Here is a 17,161-nt window from a genome sequence, read left to right on the forward strand (position 1 = left end):
TAGACAGTCTTGATGTGAGAAACATGAATTCACCTGATCATGGCAATACATTTTTTTTCATTAACGGATTAATTGGACGGCGCGGTTATAACTGAGGATTTTTCCGATGAAGGACACTTGGGCTCTGGTGGCTCCGACAGTAGCACCTCTGAAGGAGCTAAACTCTTGAGTATGCAAAAACATCTTGTAAAAACAAAGAACAGTTTTTCCAGTAAGGATATTTTAGCTTGTAATAATAAGCCTATAGCCCCAGTCACATCATCTCAGCTGGTCTAGGATTACTCCGTGACTAAACATGGTTTATGACGATGTGGGGGGACAACCAGCTGAACATGCCAGTACGGCCTCCCCAGAGACTCCTACGATATATTTAATATACACAATACGCTGATGAAGGATACGGAGAAGCCAGAGCAGAAATACGTAAGGCTCACCTAAGTGCAAACAAAATCCAGGGGACAATTCGAAAGGCGAATAAATGTTGCATAGATATGGCTAAGAGGATGAAGCCAATAGAAGCTCAGACAGTGGAGTCTACATGTGCCTTGCAAGAGCGAGTGGCTAGCATGACACCCACCTGATAGACGTTCATTGGAAGTTAGAGGATTCTGAAAACCGCCAGAAGCAAAATAATCTGCGGTTTTTGGGATTAGCAGAGAATGTTGAGGGCAATGATGCCAGGGCCTTTATCATCAATCTGCTTAGAGGCACCTGCCGTGAACTACTTTTCAACTGGAATTGTGATACAGAAATACAGCGGGCACACAGATTCCCTCTGGTTCAATGGAAAACCACACAGGGAGGTCATCTAAAGAAGCCAAGAGCCATACCAGTTTTCTTTGGAAGCCTCATGCTAAGTCAAGCTATCTTTGAAAAAGCTTGACCAGATGCCAGGTGCTCTTTTGATGGCCATTCTTTCTTTGTGAGACGTGATTTCTGCCATGCCGCAGTGGAGAGGAGGGGGCGCCTACAACAGATGTTTCTACCACTACAAGCTGTTGGCTGCCAAGTCTTTTTACTTAATCCAGCTAGGTTAAAGGTTATCTTCAATGGTAGAACCCGATGTTTTACATTGGAAAAGCTCAGGAATTCCTAGATGAGATTCGTGCCAGCCGAGAGGGACCCAAAAGAAGCATTGGTTGACTTTTTGGATTTGGACTTCAGCTATCTTTAGAGGATATACACTTTTCTCTTTTCTTTACTCCTCTGTTTCCTAGTTTGCTAGTTGTCCTTTTTTCTTTTTCTTGTTTTTCTTTTCACCGGAGCTTGACGGAGGTGGAGTTAGGCACCTTAGCAGGAGCCCTCACCAGGGTCTCGCTTGACACGCTGCTCCATTAGGTGGTTGGGGTTTGGGAGGGGGGAAGCATGGCATGCAGGGTCTCTGAGGGAGGGGGATGTAAGCAGAAAAAGATGCAAATATGAAGGAAAGAAATGGATGCCAATAAAAAAGATCTCGTGGTATATTAGTTGAGCGGTATGCTCTAGCCAAGGTTTTTTTATTGGGTCATTTTTTTCTTTTTTTTTTCTAATTAAATAAACTTCATATTGTTTCTACTAACATATGTGGACTTATTGATAGCCAGAAGAGGCAAAGGATTGCTTTTGATTTAAAGATGCTGAAACCGGATATACTGTGCCCCCAAGAGACGCATATTGAGAATCCCCGTAGAAATCTACTTAGTGGTTTAGGCTTCCAGATGGTTTGCTGCACCACCCATGGAAACCGCACTAGGGGGGTTTCTGTCTAAACAAGGCATCTGTGACTTTCCTCAGTTCCACTCAGATTGTCTGGGCTGATAGGCTATTGCGAGTGTGGCTTTGGTTTGAACTCTTTCACGTTATGTTCGATTTATGGCCCGGAATTAGATGATCCAACATTAATTTGCAACGCATTGAGAGTAGACAGGGGTGCAAGAGCGACTATGGCAGGAAACCAAAAGTATATAAAGCACATTCGGATTTACAGAATAGTCATGGGTTGGTGGATGTATGGAAGGATAACATGAAGGCGGATCCTGGCTATACATATTTTTCGACCCTGCACAAGGTTCATGTCAGACTTGATGATTTTCTGATTTCATAAGGTCTGATCAGGCACTCACATATTTCAAACTTTCCAAGGTTCATGTCTGATCCCAATCCTCTGGTCTTAGAGCTCCAAATGACCCAGCTCCCAAGAGTAGATTGTTCCTGGTCATTTGAATGGGCACTTCTTTTAGGCCCACAATATGTGAATCATATCCAAGAATCGATTCCCCAGTTTTGTTTGGACAATCAGGATAGTACCCGAGTTAGCTTTGTATGGGATACATTTAAGGCCTACCTGAGGGGGGGGGAAGACTTTGAGGTATAGCTTAGAACAAAAAAAAAAAGAAAAAACGCTAACTGAGGGGCTTTATTCAGACCTAACTGAAGCTGCATTAAAATTGGTCGATAACATTTCTACTGGGGATGGATCTGACATGGCTCTCCTGGAATTGGCAAATGCCAGAGCAAGGATTGTTGATATATCGGTAAAAAAAAGCTGCGGGTAAGTATTTGGTATGGCAGGAGAAAGTATACGAATATAACGAGAAGGTAGGTCAAAATGTGGCTATTAGAGCAAGACAGATTATTGTGGGGGGCCAGATAAGGGAAATAAGGGATCTTTTGCTGGGTGTGAAATGTGATCCGGCTGATATCAGGGCTGCATTTCAGCGGTTTTACCAACAACTGTATGCTAAGGCAAGTGAAGTTATCAATGCCATGGGTGAATATCTCTCTGTCTCCTGTCAGGAGATCCTTGAAGAAAATGACAGGAAGATGCTAGACCAGCCTATTTCAATACAAGAGATAGAACTAGCTACTAGCAGTTTAAAATCTGGAAAAGCAACCACCATGGACTTTATCCCTGGAGAATTTGATAAAATCTTTGCAGGGGTGCTTAAAGGATTTCTAGCTAAATTGCTCCAGGAAGTTCAGAAAGGGACTCAACCTGGATAGCTGGGCTATGGCTTGGATTGCAGTTTAAAAACAAAAAAAAGAATAAACCAGCTAAGGAGTTAGGCTCATATCGACCTATTACACGTATTATTGGTGACTCAAAGATATATTCAAAAATTCTGGCCGAATGTCTAGCGAAGGTTATTAGTCAGGTGACGTCTCCTGTACAGCATGGCTTCATTTCCGGGAAAGGGACAACCAATCACAATCGGCGAGTCATCACCCTCTTTGATGCGGCTGGGGTTTTAAAAGATCCTATGGCTCTAATTTTATTGGATGCTGAAAAAGCGTTCGATAGGGTCTCCTGGCCGTATCTCTGGGCGGTGATGTCTCATAAGGGGATTGGACAGGGATTTATTAGATCGTTGAGAGCCCTTTATCATAATCCTAGAGCTAGGATTTCTATAATGGGAGGCCTGTCCGAAGAAGTGACAATAGAGCAGGGCACTAGGCAAGGAGGTCCCTGCTTTCCTCTTCTATTCACTCTCTATATTAATCCCCTGATTAGACAAATTCAATACAACTGGGCAATCCAGCCGATTAAGTCACCTGGGGGGGGGAGACTCAAATTTTGGCGTAAGCCGATGATCTTACCATCGTTACCCCCGAACCCAGTGGTGTATTATTAGAGATTGAAAAGGAAGCTAAAAGATTTGGCCAATTCTCTGGATATCTTCTGAACAGGGAAAAAACTCAGGTTTTAATGAACAAATATGAACTCTTGTCAGATGAGCGGGTTACCGAAGAAACATTATACCTTGGGGTTATTATCAAAGCAGAGGTAGGAAAGATTGTGGAAGCTAACCTAACACCCCTAATTTACAACGCTAAATAGGATTTTAGGAGATGGAATAATTTGAGACTGTCATTGATTGGGTGAAGTAACCTGATCAAAATGATATTCCTACCCAAGGTATCTTTTCTGGGCTAATCCGTTGGAGATAGGTAATAACTGGTTTAAATTACTCGATGGGATGGTGACACGATTTTTATGGGCATATGCTAATCCCAGGAGAGCACTAAAATTCTTGACTCTTCCAAAAGAACGTGGAGGGCTGGCGGTGCTCAATTTTAAATTGTATTATTGGGCTGCTGCTTTGCAACATCTGGCAATTCTTTTGGATAATAAAGAGGTCTGTCCTTGACAGGATGTTGTGACCTCTTCCATAAATTAGCTCATACTGGTAGAAAAATGCAGAGGATGCCTCCTTGGCAATCGGAATCCAGATATTACAAAAGAGTTTAATTTAAGGTTTTAATAGCGGCTTATCATATATGGGGTAAAGTTCGTAAAAGTATATGTCTAGGGAGATTTCATTATTACACCCCAATACAGAATAATCTGTGTTTACCTGAAATTTTTCAAAACATAGGTTTGTAAATGGGTGACACATGGATTACGTATATTAGGAGATTTTTTTACATCAGACTCATATAAGACTTTTGAAGTAATCCGACAAAATTTTAACCTTGATAATAAGGATTTCTTTAAATATTTACAAATCAGGGATTTTTTTAAGGAAGAAAGGTGGTTGTATGAAGGGATTTGATAAAATAGAGGTTGTGGAGTTAATTATGGCTGGTGACCCTAGGATAGGGGCTCTTGTCAGAGGCTTAAATAATACAGAGCAAGATGATTTAGTGAAGCATTCAAAGGGGTGGAAGGATAACATCAATGCTTAACCTAGTGATCTGTCAAAGTCACTAGAAGATGCACAGAGGCTTTTAATATCAGCCAATCCACAGGCTCAACATTTTAAAACTTGCTTCAACCTCGATATAACCCCGGGGAAGATTGTTAAATTGGGAGGGGCCACAGGGACAAGATGTAAAGATTTTACAGCAGATCTAGTTCATATGTTGGCCACCTGCCCTATGTTAGATGGCCTGAATTCAGGGATTAATACATTTTTGGCAGACAAACTAGGGATTGATATTGTTTTATCTCCTCAGTGGATTCTATTAGGGGTTAATGATGAGACAGCTCCATCTAATATCCAACCCTTTATGTTTGTCGCCATGACAACCGCTCCAGTGTTTCATCAATGGTTTGCACGTCTATTGTCAATTTATCATCTGGAAAGGGCTATCTGCTCTCGGAAAAGTAAGAAGAAATGGGAAAAAATGTCAAGAGTATGGCTTCCTCTTTGCAATTGGTAATCTATAAGTATGATCGGGAGTAGTAGCTGAACTTCCACTTGATTATGTGAGGGTGAGATTTTTGGATCAGATACATTATTCCCTTTTTTCTAGCCCATAATTCTTAGCTGCTCATTTATCTAGGAGTCTGTTTTATATCTTTCTTCTGGCTGATTGATGCTGCTTATATATGTATGTATTTGATGTACTTTTCTCCCTTTTTTTTTTATCAAAACCTGGTTTTGCCATTTACTTAATGAATTGTTAATAGCTAGGGAAATTGTCTTCCTGGGTGGCGGGGGAGGGGGCTACTATTATTATTATATTAAGGTGTAAAATCACAAAAACTATTATTACTTTTTTTAAATGAAGCAAATTAGGTCCACAGGGCTGTAGTTCCAGATTGTGCAGCAGGCGCAGACAGTCAGAGTGCAGGGTCTGGTTGGTGCAAATCAAACTTCGACTTCCAGCAAGGACCCTTCTTCTTTGTTTCAAGCAGCAGATATGAGAGGATCTGTCCCCGTCACATACTTATTCAGTGTTCTCTAGGGTCAAGTGGGAGGGCACTCCTGTCTGAAGAGGGGCAGGGCAACACCCCAGATCACGACCATTTCCAAAAAGTGTGGCACAATAGTTTCCCAGAAAGCACTATTCTTCCAAATTCAATATGGCTGAAGTCTCAGCAGAGAAACAAGAGCAAGCTAAGCCAACATCAAGAATGGCTCTTTACCATAGCTCCCCTCCCTCCTACATCTGCTAATACATTCCTTAAGACTGACATCTGGCTGGGTTCAGAGTGGAAAGGAGGTAGATGGACCTGGCTGTCTTTGTCCGTCCCCTTCTACCTTTGAAGCTGATGCTTTACGACCCCTCCCCCCTCCTCTGGCACTCATTTGGGGCAGGGTCCTCTTACAAGTGATAGCCTTTTCTCCCCGGGTGCCACTTATCACTTTATCAAAGCAGCCTGGCTAATCCACGTAACTCTAACCAATCAGGGCAGACCACTGGAAGGTTGAATTTGGCTTACAGACAAGTCCTATAACTTCTATACTGTACATTCTAGGATGAATTCAACAACAGCATATTGTTGGATTTATAAGCAACATTCTCCAAAGTCCCTGAATTTAATTTTTCGGTTGTCCCTTGCGATAGTTATGAATTCCTAAACTATTGCAATGTTAATCTATGTGGCTGAGGATCTACAATGGTTAAAATTAAATGTCAAAAATCTCTAACACCAGGGCTTATAAAACTGCTTTTATAACGACCCTGCCAATAATTACATGACTCCCACCTTCGGGAGACTTAGGGCCCTGAATATACAAAAATAATGTAGATCCTCCTTCCACAGTGCTCCTAGCACAAAAGTCAACTTTGGGAAGCACTTTACTACAATGAGGGAGGTAAAATGTGCAATTTCCCTATCCCCAAAGCATATTAAACTTCTTTAATAAGTGTCTTCCTTATAAGTACCCGATGCCCACCACTGGGACACCTAGGGTAGACCCTGGGGTACCTAATATACCATGAAGAAATGTGTCTGAAAGGTATCAGGCTGAATATATGTTTGTCAGAATGACCATAGATGTGACATAGCCTTCTGGAGAGCCATAGGCTGTGCAAAGTTTTCTTCTTAACAGCTGCACTAGCGGTGCATATAAATAAAGTACACGTTTGAAACACAGTCATCTGTTGAATTGTAGGTTTCTCCCAGTGTGAAATCCAGATGGGGGGGCTCCCAGGACACTAATAATACCAGGATGAAGGCACTAAGAATGTTCATGTGTGATGTTGATTTATGCCCATGAACTACATGCTCCATTCCCATGAACTACATCTTGCACACCAGAGTAGTAATATGGGTATGCACCTGTATAGGTTATCACTACTGACGAGGGTGCATAAAGACCCAGGGCTATGTATTTCTAGCAAAATGATATTTAGGTACTTGCTTTATTATAATCACATCAGTTTCTTGCGGCCACTGATTTAGAAGTTGTTGATAGTTTATACGCGAGATGGCATAATTAGAACTGCAAATGTTTGGATTGTCTAGACTAGGAAATTGTGTACAGCAAACTAGATTTCACTCTTGAGAACTATGCTTGAAAATCCTCTACATAGTGTTTAGTCAAGAATTTATAATTTGCCATCATGGGTATGGGATAAACATTAATCCCGTGTCAAGTGTATGCATATACTGGCATGCTTTTTATGCTCATACTGATTATCACTGACATTTCTAAAAGAGAGGACTGAAAAACACATTCTTAAAGTTTCTATGTGACAAATGTTTGTGACATCTTTCTTACCTTTCAAACTACTCTTTCTTAAAATGTCAAGATTAGGTTTTAGTAAGATACAAGGATGCAGAGGGTATTAGATGTAATTGTACGTGGCTAATGAGTCTAACATATCCTAGGGACTAGACTAACATTTACAGGTTGTGTGTGCAAGAAAGGGACTTCACAGGTCATAAACCAAAGGTATGCAGCTGTCAAAAACGTGTGATTTCAAAGTGGCTTTGCTTAAAAGGAAGGTTTTAAATGTCACATATATTTCCAGCTCTGATGTATCTCAGGATTATTCCACTTATTTGTCAGATTTGTATCATACTCTGGGGATAAATCATTAAGTATGTAATTCTAATTAATGGCATATAGAGATGTGATTAGTGAGTGGTTCTTGCTTCATAACTGCTTGTTATAGGGAAGAAGGCAAACTGCATACTAATTTCTCAAGATCAGATACGCTGTTCCTGCTATGAGTTGATCAACAAAGGGATCAATTATACGGGTAATTTAGCAAAACATAATACGAATGGATGGGCTATTGTGCGAAATTCAGAGGCACATTTTAAGCAACTTGACAAGCGGCTGGGGCGTCTCCCATCATAACCAACTCTTGTAATAATTTGAAACATGGCATTAGGAAGATCAATTGACTTCTTGTGCAATAAATCAATACTTTTTAATTTAAGGCAATGCCTTATCGTATTTAGTCAATACTATTAAAAATATTTCGGTAAAACGTAACTTCTGTGTTCAGTACTGTAAAAATTATTATTTATGTTGTTTACTCATTGCAAAAATCATGCACAATTTGAAAGTTCTCAAAATAAACCAAAGAAAGCCAGAGAAGTTCCTGCTAGTATAAAATCCCATGCAGAAGCACCCATCGAGATGTACCTTTCCACTTCTTACAAGCCATCGTGTTCAGAAAAGTGCATGTCACAAATAATAATAAAACGGTACATTAAAGCAGGTGGCAGTTAGAAAAAAATAGTAGTGCTTTTCTGGATTAACCATCAGGACAAGGGCATAACAAACACTTGTGCATTGCAGGAGTGCCCTCAAACCATCTGCGTGCCCCCTAATAAACTGAGAGCCAATGGATATCTACGAGCTATAGGAGACTCTGGTGCCCCTTATCACATCCTGCAGAGATCGCCATCATTTTACGTTATGACTTAAAAGAGATCGGGTTGTAGTGGAAAGAAATTGCACCTCTTACTCAAAGTATACTATTTAGTTGACAAACAATAATCACTGAGTATATATGATACATCATTCAATGAGATGGTGCTGTAAAGGTAGTCCCACACCCTACTACCAAAGGTGTGAGCACACATTAGACCGAGGACCTAGTATAGCAGAAAGTAATACCACAGCACTCCATACACAGTGTTCAAGAAACAAATAGGATCCAAACAGGATCCTAAGGATTTGTCTTGAAAAAAGTTTTCTTTAAAGTAGAAAAACGTAATTCAAGTATGTTTCAGTAAAATCTTGCTCCACAGGTCATTTGTATCCAGTTTTTAATACACTGATGACAGCTGACACGTGTTTCGTCACACAGTGACTTCTTCAAGGCTGTGTAACAATGATTAACACATTTTGAGGAACATAAATCTTATCATACATACTCATTGTAGAACGTGGAGATAAGCCTTCATGACCATCTTCACAATTACTAGAGAAGTGAGCGTTGCTCAGAAAACAGCTGTAAAAAGAATCAAAAGAAACCAGACCCGAGATCTTGTACTATGGTTCTGCAAAGTACATTAGAAAGAAACATGAAGTGCAAAAATGAGACCCGTTGTGCACAATAGTCAAGAATGAAACACAAAGATGAGAAAAATACTACTACAACACCAGTGCCATTACGTGAGCAAACAATACATTGGAGCTTCTAACCATGGATGTTTTTAAACTTGTCGGTTTCTGGAAAGACAAGCAAAATATTGTTCCATTTTCAAGAGGCACTGCCCGTGATGGGCTCGCGCTGCCCAAGTTGCCAATGGCTGGTTTGGTAAACAGAAGAAAGCAGATCTAATAAGTATGATTCGTAAACACATGACTTAAGCCCCATGTTACCTCTATAACTTTCCACAATTGCTGTACATGTCACTCACATTGTCAACATCCAGCTCGTCCACTTAAGGCGAGAGGAATGATGTTCTATGATAAGTGGTGCGTCCTCATATAAGAGTCCAAATAAAACTCCCAAGTAACCTGAACGGTGGGGATAAAGAAAGAGCACATAAATATGCCACACAGTAATGGTATACTACATGTATAAATCTCTAAGGCTGAGTACGTGTGAGCCAAAGATCTATTCTTGCTACCAAGTGTGCACAGATAACATGAGTAAAAATCTTACCCAGCATGGGTGATATGAGTCTATCATAAAAAAATGTATATGCAAAACATTTTACATTATATCACTGCATCGGGAACCAATGACGAAAACAATAACACTGGCTATAACGAGATGCACAGCTATGCAGTGATGAAACACAAGGGTTTGCAGGTTTTTTACTCCCTCCTCTTACATTTAAATAACTGAAATATTGTTCAGGCCCCTGTAACATTGGTCCACACATTGGCTAGGTTCACCCTGCCTCCTGCCCTTTTAAAAAAAAAAAATGTTTTTCAACATGGTGCTGCGTGCATTGTATTGGGTATTGGTAATAGCAAAAGAACGTTTTCAATGATGACCAGCCATCCAGAGCATGGCAAATTTGCGAATCCATTGCTGGGTGTGCAAATCTGCAATGCAAAACAGGAGAAAAACCTCTGTATTCCAATGGCTTAGCCTTATTCTTTTTGGATTGGATAGAATTTGTGAATCCACAGAGTGTCCAGAAATTAACAGGTTAGATTTCTTTAAAGTTAATTTCTTCATGCCTACATCAAAAAACTTTTTAAACACTCATTTCTCAAAAACTACTGAACGTATTTACACCTTAGCAGAGACAGGCGTTTTCATGTATGTGTAAAGCTCCATTTATATATGAAATCTGGAGTGACTCCTTTCAACCATTTTTTCTGAATCAAGGGGCAAACAATTAAAAACGGTAATGTCACTTTTGGGACGCCTCCCTCCCACTCCTATTTCTAGGAGCCTGCTTGACTGATGTGCATGAAACTTGCCATGAAAAATTCAAACGGGATGCTATTTGTGGGGGGATGTGATGGTGATCTATATTTTTACACGTCAAAGTGTTGTCACTAAGGTAAAGTAGCATGTTCAGTGACGGAAGCATGTTTTCTTACCTTCAGCAGACAAACCCTGGACATTCACTCCTCTGGCTGACAGAAAGCTGAGGCAGACATCCACATTCTCAATCTGTGATAAGAGCAGAAAGAAAGGCCAATTTAAAGCAGCTGCAGGGCAGCGTCATGGTGCGAGAAAGCAGTAAAGGAGTAATGAATACATCGCATTCATCGCATGCAAAGAGCCTCAACAACGATTAATAACAAGTTCGATTGCTGCTAATTGGGCAACAGCTATAATGCATCCATTGTCCTCCCTGTGCTTACAAAATAAATCCGAAAGACCAACAAACGCATCGCGTGTATCGCAAAGCCACATACAGCACATAAAATGTGCAAGCCCTCGCTAGAGACAGGCAGCAATGAAGGCATCCACAGACAGCAGCACACTGGGGGCATGTCTGGAGCGGTAGCTGTCTCCTGCGGTCAGATTATGGAGGGAAAGCAGACAACAAACAGGAGGTGTGAAACCTGAGAAAAGTGAATGTCAGAGAAATAATACTTTCTTTTTAGGTACGAGATTCTACAAACCGTAATACAAAGTTGGGACGGCTGAAATTATGTAGCTCCAATATGGTATGCAACATTCAAAACCATATAATGTTCAGACGCAAGTGTCCACATATGAGTTATCCAGTGGTGGCTCCTCCGCTATGGCGGAGGAGCGTCGACTCACTGCTTTCTCGCAGTGAGAGAAACAAAGAAAGAAAATTGTACCATTTTATGTTTGCTTTGTGGACGGTTAGGTGGCACTGCTCTACTCTCCGAGCGGGGCAGGGGAGGTGTGGTGTGCCCACCCCTGAGTGCGCAAAGATATTTTGGTCAACCCTCTCGGGACCCCCAAGCCAGTCATGCACACTTAGTCCTTCTCCGTGCAAGCTGCCTGCATGGAGAACATGTTCACCCCTCTAGCCCTTGGCTGAGCGCCGTGTTACGGCGCTCCATACCAATCACAATGCTGCTTTGCAGCATTGCGATTGGCTTAGGGGCGGGAGCCTGGCTGCCTGCTTCATGTTCCTGTCGGAGGCAGGAGGGCAGTAGCAGAGAAGACGCGGGACCAGGCTTCACAGTTTAAAAATAATCTTTTTATGATGACACCCACCCCCCAACTCTCGACCTCACCCCCTGATCATTCCGCGCGACCCCTGTGCCTGTCCCCCACAAGCGAGCCATGCCGGCTGCAACTGGAGTTATCAGAAGAGTGCAGCTGACTAGCATTTTGCACAGTGGTTAATTCAGGTCCCATATGTTGTAGATCCATTATTTGGTGTCTCATATTGTTAAAGCGCTCTATTAGGTCACTTTAAGACTGGTGTCAAGGCTATTTACTCAAAGACCTACACTCCACCCCTCATGTTGTAAAATCAAGAATCGGGGCTGAACTGGAAATTAAAATTTGTAATTGCAAAATTGAGCCAATCAGGTCCTCAGACTGACAGAATGGCCAGTGCTGTCCGTGCAAGCATACATTGGCTGGAATAAAACACCCCTCTCCTACTTACATGGCCACCTCCTCTAAAATCCCCTTCCCTCCCTATTAGCCTCACTCCTTTTTTTGGCTATGCCTGCCAGACTGCGCAATGTCTGTTTGCAAAAAGCCTATTGTGGATTTGCAGTGTAGCCCACCCATTACTCACCACTGGTTGGATTTATTTTCACTCTCATTTGCTTTCTAATCAATGGCTTGCCTTCCCTTATCAGGTTTGTCCCTCCCCTGGAGTATAGTCTCTTTACCATCCTTTTGATTGGTGACTTGCACCCTTCCACTGCTCACTTTTATAAAACTATTCATTCCTTTAGGTTCAAACACTGCGTCAGAGTGCATTAATTTTTCTTGCTCATTGCTGTTTGCATTACCCTTACTCATATGGCCCCAATCTCCATGTTGCTTCTCCCAAGCTCCTTAACAGTAACTAATAGATATCACAGAATCATTCTCCTGCTACATTCTGCTGCTTGTGCGAATCACTCGAAAACCTTACTTCCTAATTTGCAAGTGAGTGTAGCATCGGCCATGTAATGGAAAAGCAGCTTGGCTACTTAATGCGTCAGCTGCATAACCCTCTCACTGTTCACAGAGAAGCAGCAGTACACCATTTGCGCTGCATGCATGCGATTACCCTTATGCAGTGCAGCCCAATATGGAAGGCGAGTTAGGAAATACGACAGTCGTGTTTATTTTGGGAGAAAAACTGCCTGCATTTTTTGCTATTAGTGCTAAATGTATCTTGTACCTCGTTGAAGTGTAACAGAGTTGTACTGCAAGCAGTCACAGCACAAAAAAGATGCATTGCTTAGATTTGAGACTGATGATCTTTTTTGTTTCCCTATGAATGTTAGCTGTTGACACTTTGCTGCTGGGTTACTGCTTTCTGTGTGTTCTGGGGCATGTATCTGGTTACAAGAGTAATATCTTGAAAACCAAAGGAAATCATGTCCGCTGCCTGCCTCCTTCTCAAAGAGCACACATTGGATCACACATGATGCAGTAGTCATTATTTACTTTAGAGTATGTTAAAACTAGGTTTTGTACCATGCTACATAAATGAAGTTAGGCGGTAATTAACTGTAATGATGTTCAACTTCGTTGTGTGCATTTTTCACCTCCGTATAGATAGACAAAGTCAAAGTTTAGCCTTAGATTTTTGGACATCATCTTTTGAAGTATCAGAATAATTCAATAAACCTCGGCACTCAAATCAATTTGAAATTGTTTGATAACTTTACATCAATTTACAGATGATTTATAAAATAACAGCAAACACTGAATTTTTTTAATTTGTTGTACAATTTATTAAACATATGGAATATAAAACTGAAACCATATATTTGGCAGTGATGGCACTGTATTCCAATATTGTGAAACTTGACAAAATAGTCTTCCCATCAGACGTCAAACCAACAGCCGACACGTGTTTCGTTAAAAATAACTTTTTCAAGGCTTCAATGTATAGTAGATGGGTCCCAAAAGTTACTCCATAAGAGCTTAGGTCCTCTTGAGGTAAAGGTAAGATTCTACCAAAATCTAATTGGATTTATATCCTGGTCTGAAACAAAATTGTGTCCCAGCGATTTCAAATCAGTCCAATATTGGTCCTATTTTTTTGGTGTAATAGGCCAAAGTCTTAGGGCTACGATATGCCCCTAACAGTGTATATTTCACCGCGTCCCGTAACAATTCCAATTTAGTCAGTGGTGGGGTGGGGCTGGCCAGAGCAGGGGAGGAGTGGTTTGCACGCCCTAAGCACGCATTAACTGCTTGGTTAAGCCGGCCAAACAGTTCATGTGCACTTTGCACGTTTCCCACCAGCCTGCATTACAGAGCCTGGTGAGGAGCATGCACAGGCTAGGCTCCCTGTCCCCGTCTGCGAGCCACGACGCGGCGCTCAGGCCAATCACCACGCTGTATTGCAGCGCTGTGATTGGCGAAGGGGAGCCTGTGTGCCCGGGTGCTTCCTGCTACCGGCCGGGACTGCAGAAAGAAGGAAGATGAAGAGGACGGAGGAGATGTGGCAGCCAGCCGTTAAAGGTAAGTCCTTTTTTCTTTTTTTAATAACCCCGCCCCACCACTCACGTCCAGTAGCAGTAACTACTCTTTGGTACCTGAAGAAGAAAGCATTGAAGTGAAGCAACATTTTGTTCACCTTAAGTCCTATCACGTTTACTCTCCCAACCATGGAGAGACTATCCAAAATATATCAAAATGTGCATAACTCTTGGCCAATCTGAATGAACATGTACCTGGAGTTACCGACTCTCCAATAATACTTGTCCAATCCAGAACCCAATTGTATAGCCAGGGTGCCATGGGCTCAGCAAACAAGGAAAATTGCTCCACCATAAATGTAGTTGAAGGGTAAGAAAAAGTGATAATCTGGCTGCAATTGGACAATCACACTTTTGGGCCCCCGGCACTTGCTGCAATAATGAGAACTAATCGAAGTCCAGAATACTACAAGTGATCATTCAGGAACCTTAAATAGTCAAAAACACTCAGCACAAAATTGATCAAGTAACACAAAAACAAGACACACGCTGCCATTGCACTAGGTACCTAAAGGAGAGGGTGGAAGCCTCTGCACAAAGGGCCTTGTTGCCAAAGAGTGATTTTAATGCCTGTAGCACAATAAGGACTTTTCAAAGGTAGAAATTTAAATAGGTACAAATGCAAGATTAAGCATTAGTGTATTTTGAGCCCAATTCAAGGTTTGGGTTTTGACAGCTGACAGAGCAGCTATCAAACAGAAATATTGTTTATAACAAACAGAGTTTTTTAGTCGACTCCCTTATTATTTTGTTCCTCAACTAACCTATTTTAGCCATTTGCTTGCAACGTTTTTTAATTAAGCCTTGAGTCAGCCCAGAGGAGTATCCATCTATCACCTATCGTTCGCTAGTAAACTGTTTGGGTGTATCCTTCAGTCTCCACTCATGCATTTGCACTGAACTTGCCTACAGTACAACTGCTGCCACCTCCTTCCACTGCTATTTGCTGTCTCACTTTGTTACCACCTGCCCCTCCTTCCTTCTTTGTACATCCAGTTTCACCATCAACCAAGTTCACTTATATCTCTTTCTCCAGTCCCCTCTTTCTTTATATGCTCCTCATTCACCAACCTTTCACATCTCCCTCCTGCACATCTCCTCCCCCCCCCCAGCTCCCACCATTCCCCTGCACCCGCTTGATTTTCCCTATATCTGCTTCTTCCCTCATAGTGGCTTCTTAATAATGGTAATAGGACGGGGTATTTTTTTCATAGAAACAAAAGGCAGGCTCTACTGAAGGATCCCTTGCCTTCAATCCCTTCCTCTTTTTAAATCTCGAAATGCTCTTGTGAACCATGCGAAAAACTTAGTGGGGTTAGAACCATCCTACTTCTTTCTACTGATTGGCCTTCTTGCCACTCTCATTTATTTGTTTCTTATTTGATTATTTCCCTTCTTTTTCTGGTCCCTCCTTTGTAACATAACCTCTTTACCATCCTTCTGAATGAATCACTTGCATCTTTCCACTGCTCACTTTCAGAGAATTACTTTTTCTTGAAGCACTCTATATTTCATGTATTTTTGTGCTCCCTCTCTTGTGGGTCCAAGCCACCTCAGAGCACTCTATTTTTCTCCCTCTCTTGCGAGCCCTGCCCCCCAAAACACTCTATGCTGCTCCCTCCTCCCCAAGACCCAAGCTCTTCCATTTTGTTTCCTAAACCACCCTGGACTCTGTTTGCTTTTTAATTATTTCTTATTTACTGCCTCACACTGCCCAATCTCAAGCTCCACTATTGCTCTCCTGTCCATTTTTCATTACTTCCACCCCTACAGTGACTTTTCCCCCATCCACTGATTGCCACACCCCTCCCAAAGCAATTTCTATTAAAATAAAAATTACATTTTTATATATACTGCTCCAAGTGGCATCCGCCAACTTTGTGCCTGCATCAGTCCATATACATATGCATGTCTCATCACTTTTCAGAGTACATGTATTCATGTTATTGCACCTTTTTGCTGGAGATTCACAACACCATCAAAGCCCAACAGTCAAAAAGGTGAGACATATTTGATTTGCCAATGATTGTTTCTACAGAACTCACTGTTTGTAGTTAGGTTTGTGCAATATAAATCCAAAACATATTCACGTAAATAGAGTGCTCAAAACAATACATAGCACTACATTGTTGACTGATGCACAATCTTGCTTCTTGGAGCTATCCTCTGCTTTCATCCAACAGGCACACATTCTCTTTTACGGTCCAGTGAAGACTTGGCTTGGAAGTTCGGGCTGGACTGTCCTCATGAGGAACAGGGTTAAGACTGATTTGCATATGGCTGGGTCTGAACTTGGGTGGTGAAGTGAGCGAAAGAACGATGATGGATTTAACTCAGGTCGTGACTGGGGGTGATAGTCTGAAAAGTTTCAGCGCTCATTCTATTATCTCCTTGTGTTTACACATACTTTCACTTCCATTAATTTATTTATCCTATTTATAGTTTTAAGGTTCAGTGGCAGCCCATACTGGTAAGTGCGGTAGAGTAGGGTGGGGGTAAGGGGTGTGAAAGTGACAAGTGACGCATCGCTGAGTCGACAGAATAGGGAATGTAAAATAAATAAATAAAACCACTTACCTTGCGCTCGCTGAATCACTGACTCAGCAATGCAGCAAGAGCAAGGTAAGTGGTTTTATTTATTTAAATAATTTTACATTCCCCATCCCGTTGTTTGTCACTCTTCACTCCTACCCCATTGCGCTTACCTGCAGGGGCCGCTACTGGATTTCTCCTACACCATACACTCTACCTTGTTTTCAGAGTATCATCTGCAGATATTAGAACCAGTAGAGAATACAATGGTAGACACAGAGATAGGAGTTACTGTGTCCAAAGAATAATGGCTAAAAAACACAACTGTTGCAATCGGCAATTCGTACATTAATCCTTTCTCCTTCTGAAGTGTATATGCCCTCATACCTCCTTCATAAGAGATA

At 41.6% G+C, this 17,161-nt stretch overlaps 1 protein-coding gene across 3 annotated transcripts in view; it reads right to left on the minus strand.

Annotated features, from left to right (window-relative positions):
• The window catches only part of NAV3 (neuron navigator 3), a 1,112,283-nt gene that overhangs the window by 760,846 nt on the left and 334,276 nt on the right, over nt 1–17,161 (minus strand). For all 3 annotated transcript variants that reach the window (XM_085653004.1, XM_085653005.1, XM_085653006.1), the window contains exon 4: nt 10,680–10,752. In XM_085653004.1, coding sequence (XP_085509130.1) covers nt 10,680–10,752 — 73 coding nt within the window. The remainder of the gene's footprint in view (nt 1–10,679; nt 10,753–17,161) is intronic.

The sequence above is a fragment of the Triturus cristatus genome, chromosome 4_1, assembly GCF_964204655.1.
Source record: "Triturus cristatus chromosome 4_1, aTriCri1.1, whole genome shotgun sequence".
NCBI lineage: Eukaryota > Metazoa > Chordata > Amphibia > Caudata > Salamandridae > Triturus > Triturus cristatus.